General features: G+C 51.0%; 1 protein-coding gene across 1 annotated transcript in view; it reads left to right on the forward strand.

Moving 5' to 3' along the window:
• Positions 1-13,179, forward strand: part of Fbxl18 (F-box and leucine rich repeat protein 18) — a 31,621-nt gene extending 18,442 nt beyond the window's left edge. Inside the window, exons 4-5 of the mRNA XM_052754174.1 lie at positions 820-1,038; positions 7,840-13,179. Of these exons, the coding sequence (XP_052610134.1) occupies positions 820-1,038; positions 7,840-7,996 (376 nt within the window). The 3' untranslated portion in view covers positions 7,997-13,179. The remainder of the gene's footprint in view (positions 1-819; positions 1,039-7,839) is intronic.
• Positions 13,180-13,832: the final 653 nt, after the last annotated feature.

Consider the following 13,832-nt stretch of genomic DNA (forward strand, 5'->3'; position numbering starts at 1 on the left):
GGGTTGTAGCTCAGTGGTCGAGTCATGCTTAAGGGCCTGAGTTCAATCTGTGACATCACACTAACAAAAGCGAATAAGAAAAAGGGTGGGGCCATGGAAAAGTGGCTCAGTGCTTAAGAGCATATAGTACTCTTGCAGAGGACCTGGAATCAGTTCCCAGAAACAAGTGGCTCACAACCATTGGTAACTCCGTTTCTAGGGGATCTGACGCCTCTTCTGCCCTCCTTGGGTACAAGGCACACACATAATGCACATATGTGCAGGAATTCACACACATACATATAAAATATAAATAAATAAATATCTTTTTAATTAAAAAGGGTGGAGGGAATCAAAATTCCAATGAGAATGCGTGTCACTTGGGACTCTACAGACAGTGTAGGTGACTGGTATCCTTGGTGAAGGGGAAAAGCTGCATGGCCACCTCCATGGCCTAAAGAGGTCTGCTCATTGTGTCTAAGAACAACAGTGATCCTTCCTTGGAGCCTGTGTGGTGGGGCTTGTGCTCTGAGCTGATAAGATGCTGACCTCAAAGCAGCCCTGAGGGGCTTTCTTCCTTTTCTGCCCCTTCCCCACCCACTCTGGCCTGCTGGACCCCTACTTTCTCCTGCCTTCATCAGCTGATCTGTCTCTGAGTCCTAAGGCTGGTAGGTGTGACAGTATGGGGGTGGGAGAGCATCCTGAGGAAGGAAGGCAGATGGCCTTGAGCCAGTGCATGCTGGCAGGGTCTGTAGACAGTGACTAGCCGCTTCTCATCCTTGGAGTCAAGATCTCCTTGGGAGATCCAAGTCCCTGGCACTCACACCCCTCTCTCTGCAGGCTGGAGCAACCCTATTTCAATGCCAATGCACAGTTCTTCCAGGCACTGGGCCAGTGTTCATCTCTGCAGCGCCTGTGCCTGGTGTCTCGAAGTGGCACGCTGCAGCCGGATGCCGTGCTGGCCTTTATGGCCCGTTGCCTGCATGTTGTCGTGTGTCACATGTTCACTGGAGAATCCCTCATCACCTGCAAGAGCCTGCAGCAGTCACTTCTCCGGAGGTGAGTAGCATGGTCTGCCATGGTCTTTTGGTGGCTGGGAGGTCTTGGATGGTACCAGTGTCCCGAGGACCCATTGTCCTCAGCCCAGTTGCAACTTTGGGGAGATAGAGTACCAGATCCCAGCAGCATGATCAGAGGGCCTGGCCTCCTGTAGGGAACTCAGCCTCTGGTCTCAGCCACTTGGAAGGCTGAGATACAAGGATCCTGGGAGTTCAGGGCTAGCCTCAGCTACAGAGTTTATCCTGGGTTCTAGAAGCCAAAATCTTAGTTCACTGTGTCTCATGTGGGCCCGGGAGGGACTTCTTGATCCTGACCTCATCATTGTGAAGGCTTTGCCTTCAGACCTCCCAAAGCGTCACCTTTTGTTATTGAGACAGGGTCTCTCTATATCCCAGGCTAAGTTGGAACTCACTGTGCAGACCAGATTGCCTCGAACTTGTGGCTCCTTCTGCCTCTGCCTCTGAAGAGCTGAGATCTCATCCCTTTGGCTAGCAACATGTCAGGAGTTAGGGTTTCAGCACGAGGACTTTGGGGGCACAAGCACAGTCCCTGATCATTGCTGATGGTTTTGTTTCCTGTCTTCCCTTTGTTCTGCTTACTGAAATGCCACCATGGGAAAGACCTGCTCCTGGCTCCCCTGGTTTATCCATGTTTTTGGTCATTTTATCAGGTACCAGAATGGACTGTCAGTACTTAAATTTTGTATTACATTTGTACATTTATTTATTTTGTGTGTGTTTGTGGGACAGGTGTGCCTGCCACAACATGTGTGTAGAGGTGAGGGGACAGCTTTCAGGAGTTAGCTCTCCTGACACAGGCATCCTGAGGAATGAGTGTATTAACTACAGCTTACAGATGAGGGAGCTGAGGCACGAAGCTCTGGAGCCAGTTGGCAGCATGCAGGACAGAACTGCACCTTAGAAGGGAGAAAGAAGCTAGGCTTGATGCTACAAACTTGGAATCCCAGCACTCAGAAGGCTGAGGCGGAATAGGGAGTTTGGGTCAGCCTGGGCTACATAGTGAGTTCAAGGCCAGCTTGGGCTATACAACAAGACCATTTTAAAAAACAAGTAAGAGACTGAGAGTTTAGCTCAGTTGGTAGAGTGCTTGCCTAGCAGGCAGCAAACCCAGGGGTCAGTTCCTGCAGCATAGGGCTAGAGAGTAGTTAAGTAGTTAACTCAGTAGTTAAGAGTGCTTACTGCTCCTGCAGAGGACGCACCACCGGATCAGGTGGCTCACACCTGCAGCTGCCTGTAACACTAGTTCCAGGGTACCTCATGGCCTCTCCTGGCCACTCATGCACCTGTATACGTGTGGTGCACATAAACATATGTGGGCTCACATATACACATGAACCTAAATAAATAAATATTTCTCAATCTCTATAAGTACTGCAGATGTACTGGCACATGCTAGTAATCTCAGCATTTGGCTGGTGGGGTAGGATTCAGGTCGTCCTCTGCTACATAGTGAGTTTGAGGCTAGCCTGGGCTACATGAGACCCTGTCTTAAGAAAATGTCAATCAAGGGAGAGGGAGCTGTCCGGCTGGTGTGAGAAGCCCTTCAGGGTAAGTGCTGAGTCCTGATCCAGGCCCAGTTTGCAGGGTGCTCTGCTGTCGTGGTCCAGCAGGTGGCAGTGTTGCTCTCAGTGACCAGCTACTCAGTGCCCAGGGTGTTGTGAAAAGCAGGGCGGCTGCCCTCTTTCCTGATGCTTTTGTTGTCTGTTTAGTTTAAGAACTCTTTAGACAGGGTTTTTGTAGCCCAGGCTGGCTTTGAGCTCACTGTGGAGCTGAGGGTGACATTCAGCTTCTCACCCTCCTGCCTCCATCTCCTAAGTGCTGAGATTATAGGCATGCCACACCACCTTTGGGGTAGCCCAGGCTGGCCTTAAATTTTCTGCTTCAGCCACACGGAGTAACCCCCAATGCTCTTCTTCTGTCGCCTAGAGAGCTCAGGGAAGCACTGAGTACCCCCTCCCAGCTGCTGCATGCTTAGTGACCCCCTCATTGCACAGCGGGGAGGTCTCGGCCAACAAGGCCTTCTTCCCTGCTACTGTAATTGGGGAAATATTACTTCTTTCCAGGGTCACCTCAGGTCCCTGGGCAGTTGCTTCTTTCTCACCCTCCTGTATTGGCTGTCTTTGTTTTTGATGCCAAGACTGCAGCTCAGGCTCTTCATGTTTTGGGGTTTGGATTTGGATTCCTCCCACCTCACAGGAAGCAACTGAATTTAGGTTGCCTCTGTGTCTAATGTCACACACAGTGTCATGGACTTCACTTGTTCTCCATGTTTTGTGTCCCATGTCTTTTTTTTTTTTTTTAAAAAATAAGGTCTCATGTATCCCAGGCTAACCTCTGATGGAGTGAAGGATAACCTTACCCTTCTGATCCTCCCCTTTCTACTTCTCAAGTTTTGGTATCACAAGCATATGCTGCCACATTAGGTGTATGCTGTGCTGGGGCCTGTGTATATCTGTAGCTGAGCCATGTCCCATGGTATTTCATACGTCTGGTGCTGTTCTGGGGATTGACATCTTAACCTCCCCAGTGCTGGAACGGCAAGCGTGCCCCGCCTTGCCGGCTCCTTTTCTCACCTTTTGCACCGTGCAGCCCCCCTGGGTGTTGGATTATGTTCTTCTGCATGTCCCTCCCCTATGTGGACCTCTTTGCCCCTGTATGAATTCAGTGTCTGGAGACCAGACTCAGTGACAGAAATTCCTGGTGGACCCTGGGGACTTGTGGTCTCCCAGGATGATGAGCAGAGGAGTGTGTCTGCCCAGCTTATCCGAGTTCCTACCAGTACCCCTGACCTTCTGCTTTGTTCCTGGCCTCAGGCACACACACCTGTCTAGCACCATCCCTGCCTCTGTCCATATTCCTGTCATTCCTAGAAACTTGTACTGGCCAGTTCTGTGCGTGGCCATCTTGCTAATTGGTGTCTCCCTGCAGCACTGTGGCATCAGGGTCTGGGCCCTGGCATATGGCCCTGGCATATGGCTGAGCCCATCTTGTACTCCTCTTTCTCACTGCCATTTCTCAGACCTGGCAAGCAAGGAGGCCCCATAAGTCCCTGCTTCCATGGACTCTCCTCCTCAGACCTGTTCCTTATTAGCCCTGGGGACGGGGGGGACCCTGTGTCACCTGGTCTCTTGGTTTCCAGTGAGGGCTGGTCACTGTGGCATGGCTGAGGTCTAGCCTGCACATGTCTCACCAGTCCTGAGACCCTAAGTGAGCTTCTCCTACTTTGTCTCTCGTGAGTCGTATCTTCCAGGCACAGCTGGAACCTTTCGGTGATAGAGCAGCTCCGTGCCCTCCCTGGGTGGGCTGTGATGTAGGTGCTATTACCTGCTATTCCACCCAGTGCCGTGTTCCCAGTGGTTTTGAGATTGGCTTCCCGACTTCCCTCCTCACATTCTGCCCACTGTAGGCTCTTCATAGTGCCTCCACATGGCCCAGGCATGCTGGCTTAAATCCTGTGTAGGATTTTTCCAGGTCCTGCCTCTTCTCTGCATCAGAGCCCAAGTTCAGGAGCATGCATGATAGCCCCTGGTACAACCACAGCCAATAGCCAAGCCAGTGAAGGCTAGGGCAGAGCCACTGCTTCCCTGGAGCACGCAGACCTGACATCTATAAGCCCAGAGGCCTGTGCTAGGGTCATGCAGCCTCCATCCTAAAGATTCAGGAATCCCAAACCTGAGTGGGAGGCACTGTTCTCCATTTCCTCTCTGGCTGGTGTGACAGAGGTCTGCTGCCCACTGTGGTAGCCATGCCACTCTCTTTTGAGGCCCAGTTGGCATTGCCTTCCCACATGGGGTCTTAAAGTGTGTTTGTGGCCTGTTGCCGTATGTTGGGGCATATGGCCCTGGGAGGCCAACTGGCCGCCCCAGCCCCTACTGTGTCCCGTGTAGACACGGGGGCATTCTTCCCGTAAGTTTCCAGCTTGCCAGAACCATAGTTACCAACTTGTCCTCTGCTGCTGCGTTCTGGCAAGCTCTGGCCTATGGCAGCCCCAGGGGCCATGCTCAAAGCTGAATGTACAGATGTGACTCTCCATGCCAGGAAAATGGCTTGGTCTGCGTCAGGTCTGCATCTGGTCTGCAGACGTGCAGAGGAGAGAATGTTCTCAGGTGGAACAGGAGATTGCTTAAGTCTGGCCAACACTGAGAGCATGTCAGTTTTCATGAATGGATTAGGGACCGGGGATGTGGCTCGGTTGGTATAGTGCTTGGCTAGCATGCACAGAGACCTAGGTTCCGTCCCAGCATGGTACAAAGTGGGCATAGTGGTTTATAATCCCAGCACTTGGAAGATAGTGTCAGGCGAATCCGAAGTTCAAGGTCACCTTAACTGCATAGCAAGTATGAGGCCAACCTGGGAAACATGAAATGGGAAATTCTGTCTCAAAAACTTAAAAAAAAAACTGGCCATGGTGGATGGCGCACACCTTTAATCTTTAATCCCAGCACTTAGGAGGCAGAGGCAGGCGGATCTCTGAGTTTCAGGCCAGCCTTGTGTGTAGAGTGAGTTCCAGTGCAGCCAGGGCTACCCAGAGAAACCCTATCTTGGGGAGAAAAAAAGAAAAGAAAAAAGAATGGGCTTTGCACTGCTTTGTAGCCTTCACATCTTCTGTACGAGGCAGTTGGGATGTTCCCACTTGGCAAGCTGGCCACATGGGTCTACCTTGGCTATCTCGGTTGGGAGAACTGTGGCCTGGATACTGAACAAGTGACTGCTAAGTTCCAGCTCCATGGAGCATGCTCAGGAGCCAGGAACTGTGAACTGTGAGGCCTGGAGAAGATGGCCAAGGTGCCTGGGCCCACTGTAGCATTGGCAGCATGTAGGGGTCAATGAGGGACATGAGGTGTCTGACTGGGGCCACAGGCTATTTCAGATGCGAAAGTGTTGTCTGGTGTTTCATTTGGTAGTCTGTCATCTGGGTGTGGAGCCAAAGGTGATGTGACCTGGGGGTTCTATTCCTATTTCAGAGCTTCCAGTTGTTTTTATCTTTATGTGCTTGTGTATCTGTGTATGTCCGTGTGGGTCCAGTTACCTGCAGAGACCAGTAGAGGGTGCTGAATCCCCCTAGAACTGTAGTTACAGATGGTTGTGCATGGCCATGTGAGTGCTGGGAATCCAACTCAGGTCCTTTGCAAAGACAGCCAGTGTCAGTAACCACTGAGCCATTTGCAGTTCTCCCAGAGCCTCCAGGTTTCCAGATGAGTACAGAGTCAAGTCACATCACTGCTCCGGTCAGCCAGTGCTGGTTTGAGGGTGGTTAGGTTGTGTGGGTACAGCGCCATCTACCCTGTGCCCTTCCAAGCTTTGGTCTGCACCCCGCCTTTTCTGATGTCTCCTATGGGAACAGTGCAAGGGAATGTTTAAGAACAGTGGGGTGAGGTGTTTCCAGCTTTGGGGCTCCTGCTGACAGGAGCTCTGTGGGCAGAGAAGTGACTTGACCATCAGGCCAAGCGGAGCATTTGGCTGTTCCTGCCCCTCATCTCACCCCAAGTGAGTTTTGCTCTTGATCCCCTGCCTCTGCCTCCCAAGTGCTAGGATTAAATGTATGTGTCACCACGCCTGGCTTGTTTTTTATTTTTTTTTTTTTTTTTTTTTTTTTTTTGGTTTTTCGAGACAGGGTTTCTCTGTGTAGCTTTGCGCCTTTCCTGGAACTCACTTGGTAGTCCAGGCTGGCCTCGAACTCACAGAGATCCGCCTGGCTCTGCCTCCCGAGTGCTGGGATTAAAGGCGTGCGCCACCACCGCCCGGCTTGTTTTTTATTTTGAAGCAGGGTTTTTTGTAGCCCAGGTTGGCATCAAACCTAGTATGTAGCTGAGGATGACCTGAACCTCTGACCCCCAACCTCCATCTCCTGAGTAGTGGGGTTACAAAAATATACCTGTTTAATGGAGTGCTGGGGGCCGAACCCAGGGCTTCAGGGATACTAGGCAGGCACCCTACCCACTGAGCATACCCAGCCTGGCAGTAACTGTTTCCTCTTTTTCCTTTAGATTTATTTATTTATTTTATGTGCATAAGTGTTTTGCCTTCATGTGTGTCTGTGCATCGTGTGTGTCTGGTGCCTGTAGAGGTCAGAAGATGGTGTTGGATCTCCTGGGACTGGAGTTATAGACAGCTGTGAGCCACCATTTGGGTGTTGGGAACTGAACCTGGGTTCTTGGACAAGGTTTCTCTGTGTAGTCCTGGCTGTCCTGGGAATCACTCTGTAGACCAGGCTGGCCTCAAACTCACAGAGATCCACCTGCCATTGCCTCCTGAGCACTGGGATTAAAAGCATGCACCACCACCGCCCAGCTGCAGCCAGTGCTCTTAACTCCTGAGCCATCTCTCCAGCCCATCACTGTTTTTTTTGTTTGTTTGTTTTTTTTTTGAGACAGGGTTTCTCTGTGTAGTTTTGGTGCCTGTCTTGGATCTTGCTCTGTAGGCTAGGTTGGCCTCGAACTCAAATAGATCTGCCTGGCTCTGCCTCCTGAGTGCTGGGATTAAAGGCATGTACCACCACTGCCCGGCCTCATCACTGTTTTCAATGTGTGTACTCATCACTACTCTCTGTTCTTGAACCCTTCATGTTCCAGACAGATGTTCCATATGTGTTATATACTGACTGTCCAGCCCCAGCCCCAGCCCCAGTTCCCTCCTCTCTACTTTCTGGCTCTAGGACTCTGATGACTTAAGTAGAATCAGAAGTATGTGTGCTGGAGACTGAACCCAAGGTCTCCTGTGGCTCCCCGAGCACGTTACCTTCTGACCTGCATCCCCTGTTAATGACTGATCTCTGGTTCAGTTTCCAGGCTGAGAGGCCCGCATTGAACGTCGTCATCTTCCCCCTGCTCCACGAGGGCCTGACAGATGTCATCCGAGATGTCCCAATGGTGCACCTGGACGAGATCACCTTGTTTAAAAGCAGAGTGGCTGAGGAGCCACCGAACCTGTGGTGGTGAGAGGGTTGTCTGGCCCCAGACCCGCCACTCTTGTTAGCAGAGACTCTTTCTGTCTGAGTCTCCACAAGGGTCCAAGAAGCCAGCGGACAGTAGGTCCTTGTTTTGTGATGGGAAGAAAGAGTTTCCAGTTGTTCTGAGACATTTACCCTAGTCCCTTTGGGTTTCCTCTCACTTGCTCTCAGGAGTACTTGGCTCAGTGACAAGTGATCAGGTAGGCCATGGATGTGAGAACCTTCAGGGCCTGGCCACAGTCCCAGGGGCTTTGTGGGCTGCAGGCCCCAATCCACCTGCTTACGTCAGCATGAGGACTGTCCCTCTGTCCCTTTGTCCATGGTCATCTACAGTTGAGTTCAGTAATGTGACTGTATCCACATGGGGTCAGGGTGGGCTGGGCTCTCACTGTGAAATACCCACAATGACATCTCTGAGCCTGTGGCTCCTTTTCCTACTGAGACACATTTAGGGCATGACCCAATGGCAGAACACTCGCCTGTTTTGTGTGAGGCCCTGGGTTCCATCCCCACCACAAAGAAAAAGAAAATGTTTAACCAAATGATGTCTCTGGGATGTTTTCAACCCAATGATACCTGTGCCAGAGGGTCCCCTGGGGCAGGAACTGTGGGATGACATCATCCCCAAGCTGAGCCTGAGGAGTTGGGCCTCTAGCTCACAAGGGTCACTTCTCCCCACAGTTCTGCTTACAAACTCTAGGTGCCGTGGAGGTCTGAACGCTTCCTAGGAAGTCCACAACCACTGGCCTTGTTAGGATAGCTAAAAGCAGTAAAAGCCAGAGTGGGCATAGGATGCTGCAGCAGGAGCACATACCTGTTTAGTCCTTACAGAAATTCACTGAGAGCTGTGGGTACTGCTTTAGTTAGTGAGTGTGCATGGACCCCGGTTTCCATCCCCAGCACTGCTTACACCTTCATGGTGTCTCACACCTGTAATCCCAACATTCAGGAGGTCAAGGCAGGAGGTTGGGGCATCCTCAGCTACATAACTGAGGTAGAGGCTAGCCTGGGTTATGTAAGACCCTGTCTTAATCTCAATAAAACAAAAAGAAAAAAGAAAAGAAACTTGAGAGAGGACCCAGTGTCTGTGGCCTCACCCTAGTGAGACTAAGAGTCGGACGTGTGAGAGCCTGTAGCTGGATTGGTCCAACTGGACTCCTGCCTGGGCCTCTCTTGATGATGGGTCCCCAGTGTGCTGTGGACATTGATCTAGGTAGCTTCCAGTCTGGACATCTCAGTTCATGCAGGTCCACCAGACCTTGCTCACTGCTGGTGACCATCCCAGACCCAGCCTGCCCTCATCCTCTGTCTCCTTGGCAACAAGTCTTCCTAAGTTGTGGTCTCCTCAGCTTCCCTTCTAGGTAAGGAACAGAGTGAACTGGCCTCTGCGTGTGTGACCTATGGTCTCAGGCAGGCTGTGCCTAGCAGTTGGAGCCTGGGGAGGCCTGGGGTGTTAGGGAAACAGCCCTCAGACCCAGGCCCCAAGAGAAGTCCTTCTGCCTGGCCCCTGCTGTTCTAGCCCCGTGTTTATACACAGCCTGCAGTGCCGGCCCCTCCCTCCTCGTCCAGTCTCTTGCCTGAGAGGATCTTCATTCTCTCTAGGTGCTCCCTCCCAGAGGGGTCAGTCTGTCTGTAGGCCGATCCCAGGGGATACCCACCCCACACCCAGAGCTCTTGCCCTCACAGACCCAACACAGTTTCTGAGAGCTATAAGCTTGCCCTGTCTTTTCCTGGCATTGCCTGCCATGGGATGGGCTGCCAAGGTTCCAGAGGGCAGACTGAGGTCCCACACAGCTGTAGACAAAGGTCCCAAAGGTAGTGGGACTCCTTCCCCCAGTTTCTGGGCATGTCTTTAGAGCGTTAAACTGGCACCTGAAGGCCACTGTATAGGCTTTCCAGGACCAACTGCTGCATGTCCTTAAAATGAGAATGTGGCTGGTTACAGCCTAGGAGGGAGACAGTTTGCTTGGAGGTATCAGGTCTCAAGAGGCCTTGTGACTTTTTCCTTTAAAGGAAGTTCCACTCAGCTGGGTGTGGTGACGCAGGCTTTAATCCCAGCACTCGGGAGGCAGAGGCAGGTGAATCTCTGAGTTCTAGGCCAGCCAGGGCTACATAGACCTTATCTCAAAAAACAACAAAAACAACAAACAAACAGCAGCCTCGTTCCTTCAGACAGGAACTCACCTTTCTGCTTGGATTTTATTCCAAAGGCCAGAGCTGTCCTGTCAATCCTGTGAGAGCCAGCAGTTTTAGCCAGTGGTATCATTCATGTCCAGAAACTGGGCTGACAGGAAGGGGCCTGCTCACAGGATGCTGGGGTGCAGACTGTCTGAGGAAGCAACCCCAAGTAGTAGGCCTGGTATTCTTAGCGTCTCTTGCAACAGTCCTTTGACTTCAAGTGAGAATTTTCTCTCTTTCTCCACTGGGGACAGGATCCACCAGATGTCAATAGCGTGCTTATTTTTGCTAAGTGCTATTTTGGCACCGGTGTTAATCGCAATTTATAGCCTGCAGCATTTGACGCTGGGAAAAGAACCCACCCTAATGGTCCCCGATTGGCAGGACTCGGCTGTTAAGTGGCAGACCATATGCTGCCTGCCAGGAAGACAGTGAGTGCTTGTGCCTGGGTATCTGTGTGTCTGATGCGTGTGTGTGCGAGCGCTCAAGTACACATGTGTGTTTGCTCCTGCATGTGTGTGCACGTATACCTAGGTAGGCCTGTGTGCATGCACACAAGCTTGCATCTTGTGGTGTGTGTTCTCTGTGGTAGAAATTGAAGGTAGAGAGGAGGGAGATAGGTGAATTTATCTTTTGTAAACAAAAATCCCCTGACCTCCCATGGCTGCCTGTATCCCTGCCTCAGCCCAGCCCAGGCTGCTCTTGCCTCTGCCTCCTTCTCTAGATCTTGTGTTGTTTCTTGTTATATTTATTTTGGTTTTTCAAGACAGGGTCTGACTGTGTAGCTCTGACTGTCCTGGAACTCACTCTGTAGACCAGGCTGGCCTCAAACTCACAGAGATCCTCCTGCCTCTGCCTCCCAAGTGCTAAGATTAAAGGCATGTGCCACCACTGCCCAGCCAGCCCTTGTGTTTTATGTCCTGTCTTTGATGCCATGTCTCCTAACCCTGTGGCTTGGCACATACCAGCAAACCATACTGAGCTCACCGAGTGGCTTTCCTCATTTTCTCTCTTCTTAAAACCCTATGTGCAAGCGTGCATGTGTGTATGTATGTGCAGGTCTGTATGTGCCATGGCACATGTGCAGAGAACAGAGGGCAATCATGGGTGTCTCTTTTCACCTTCCACCTCTTTTGAGACAGGGTCTTTTGATTGCTGTTGTATACACTAAGCTAGCTGGCCCATGAACTTCCAGGGAGTCTCCTGTCTGTCTCCCATCTCTTGATGGGAGTTCTATGATGACGGATGTGCACTACCATGTCTGGCTTTGTGTGGGTTCTGGGGATCTGAACTCAGTTCCTCATGCAACAAGTACATTACCCACTGAGCTATCTCCCCAACCTGCTTTCCTGATTTTCATAGGGAGGAATTTTATCGGCCAGGGTAAGAAGTGTTCTGCTCTTATATGACAGGGACAGGCTCTGTCCTACCATTGACCCTTGGAGGCCCTGTAACAATGCTATGAGGTTCAGACCTGGTCTAGACCCAGGCTGTGGCCAGGGAGAGCTGGGCCCAGACACTGAACCCACTGGGTGCCTCTCATATTTGGGGATCCAGGGCAAATTCAGTGTCTGTCTACTGCATCAGACAAAGTTAAAAGCTAAGTGCTTAGCAAGATGATGGGGGTTGGGCTGGTCTAGGCTCAGAGGGGTCTGTGTGAAAGATCGGCCCAAGCAGTGGGACTGTGGGTGCCAAGGGCCAGGCCTCTGTGAGCCAAGGCCGAACCCTCAAGGAGGATGGACAGCCACCCTAACATCCCTTCCAAGAGATGCCAGCATGCCACCTTTCCTCCAGCCTTTGCTGTGACCTCCCCCTTAGAAGAGCTGCAAATTGCTGAACTCTTACAAGGAAAAATAAGAGAAGTGTGATGGGGCATACTTGTCGTCCCAGACCATAGGAGGTAGAAACAGGAGGATCAGGAGTTCAAGGCCAGCTTTGGCTATATAAGGAATTTGAAACCAGCCTGGCTACATGAGACTCTGTGCCACATAGAGATGAGAGAGAGAGAGAGAGAGAGAGAGAGAGAGAGAGAGAGAGAGAGAGAGAGAGAGAGGAAATTTTGAATGGGGTATGAAATGTGACTGCAGGTAGTGGGTCCTACATTTTTCCTGTGGATGTCACCAATTCACTGGTACTTGCAATTATTAGCAGCATCCACTGCACTGTTGCAAGGATTTTGTGACTGGTCTCATCTGCATTTGGGGCTGTAGGGTACAATAGAAGTTACTAGGCTCTGTCAATTCAGCATGGGGGTCTAGACCAGCCGTGGGTACTATGTTAGCTGCTCAGTGGTTGCACCTATATCTCTTTGGAGGACCCCCAGTGGGTGGGCTTTTCTTTGAATTGTTGGACCAGGAGCTTGGCTGAACCTGTCCCGCCCCAGGCAGACCCGGCAGGCTCCCATAGGGCTGCCAGCGGCGGTGCTGTTCAGGGAGGCCAGGGTCCCTGAACCTGCTGCTGCTAATGCTGGCCTGGGACCTGCCTCAGAACCTGGGCTGCAGATGGGGCAGGCTTGACTCCATCCAAAGCCCTGACCTCTGTGCTGACGAAGTGTTCACAGGTTGCTGTGCAAGGAATATGTGTACGAACAAGGGTTTCCACAGTAGGAGTGTGCATGCATCTGTAGGTGAGTCTGTGTATATGCACACACAAGAGCACGTGTCTAGGTAATAGCGTGAAGCCTCTCCTATGCCACTTCTGACCATGACACACTATGTGTAACTTTACGTGGCAGCATCTGAGTTGAATGTTTTGTTTTGGGGCATGGGGTAAGGCCTTGTGACCAGGTGCTAAGTGACCATCCCCCCCCCTTTTGATGACAGACTGCCCTGACTCCTGTCTAGCTTGGAGAACTGCCTGTAGTTGGTATCTGGTAGTGACACCCACCCAGGTGTCTCTATGGTGCTGACAAACTACATTCTGAATGGGTGTTCTTAATGTAAATTTGTGGCATGTAGAAAATCTCAAATAAAATGACCTTGATTTAGAAAACCAGGCAACTATGTGGTCCTTCTAACAGGGACTCTTGACTATCCATGTGTGGTCTGTTTTGTAGGCTCAAGTGGGGAGGTTCCTTCATTCTTTTTTTTTTTTAATTGCTTATTTTTTTATGTGCATTGGTGTTTTGTTTTGCCTGTGGAAGGGTGTTGTAGTTACAGACAGTTGTGAGCCACCATGTGAATTGAACCTGGGTCCTCTGCAAGAGCAGTCAGTGCTCTTAACTGCTGAGCCATCTCTCCAGTCCCCCTCCTTCATTCTTCTTTGAAACAGGATCTCAAGTGGCTTAGGCTGGCTTCAAATTTTATATGTAGACAAGGCTGTCCTTGAATTCCTAGTCCTGCTTCTGCCTCCCATGTGCTGGATTACAAGTGTGCACCATCATTCCCATCTGGTTATGGATATCAGTGTTGACCTTGGCCTCAGCAAAAACACCTCCATGTGGCCTCCTCTGGGCTAGTTGGTCTTCTTTACAACATGGCTGCCAAGTTTAAGTACAAGCATCCCAAGAAAACCAACAGATGTGTTCAGCTCTGGCTCTCGCCATTGTTGTCACCTCCACCCTTGATGGGCAGTCACAGAAGTTCACCACATTCAACAGAAGTGGACAGAGACACACCTCCAAGTATACTCAGGGGATTGGGAGTCTC

This window comes from Peromyscus californicus, unplaced genomic scaffold (assembly GCF_007827085.1).
Source record: "Peromyscus californicus insignis strain IS unplaced genomic scaffold, ASM782708v3 Scaffold_2__1_contigs__length_46816999, whole genome shotgun sequence".
Taxonomy (NCBI): domain Eukaryota; kingdom Metazoa; phylum Chordata; class Mammalia; order Rodentia; family Cricetidae; genus Peromyscus; species Peromyscus californicus.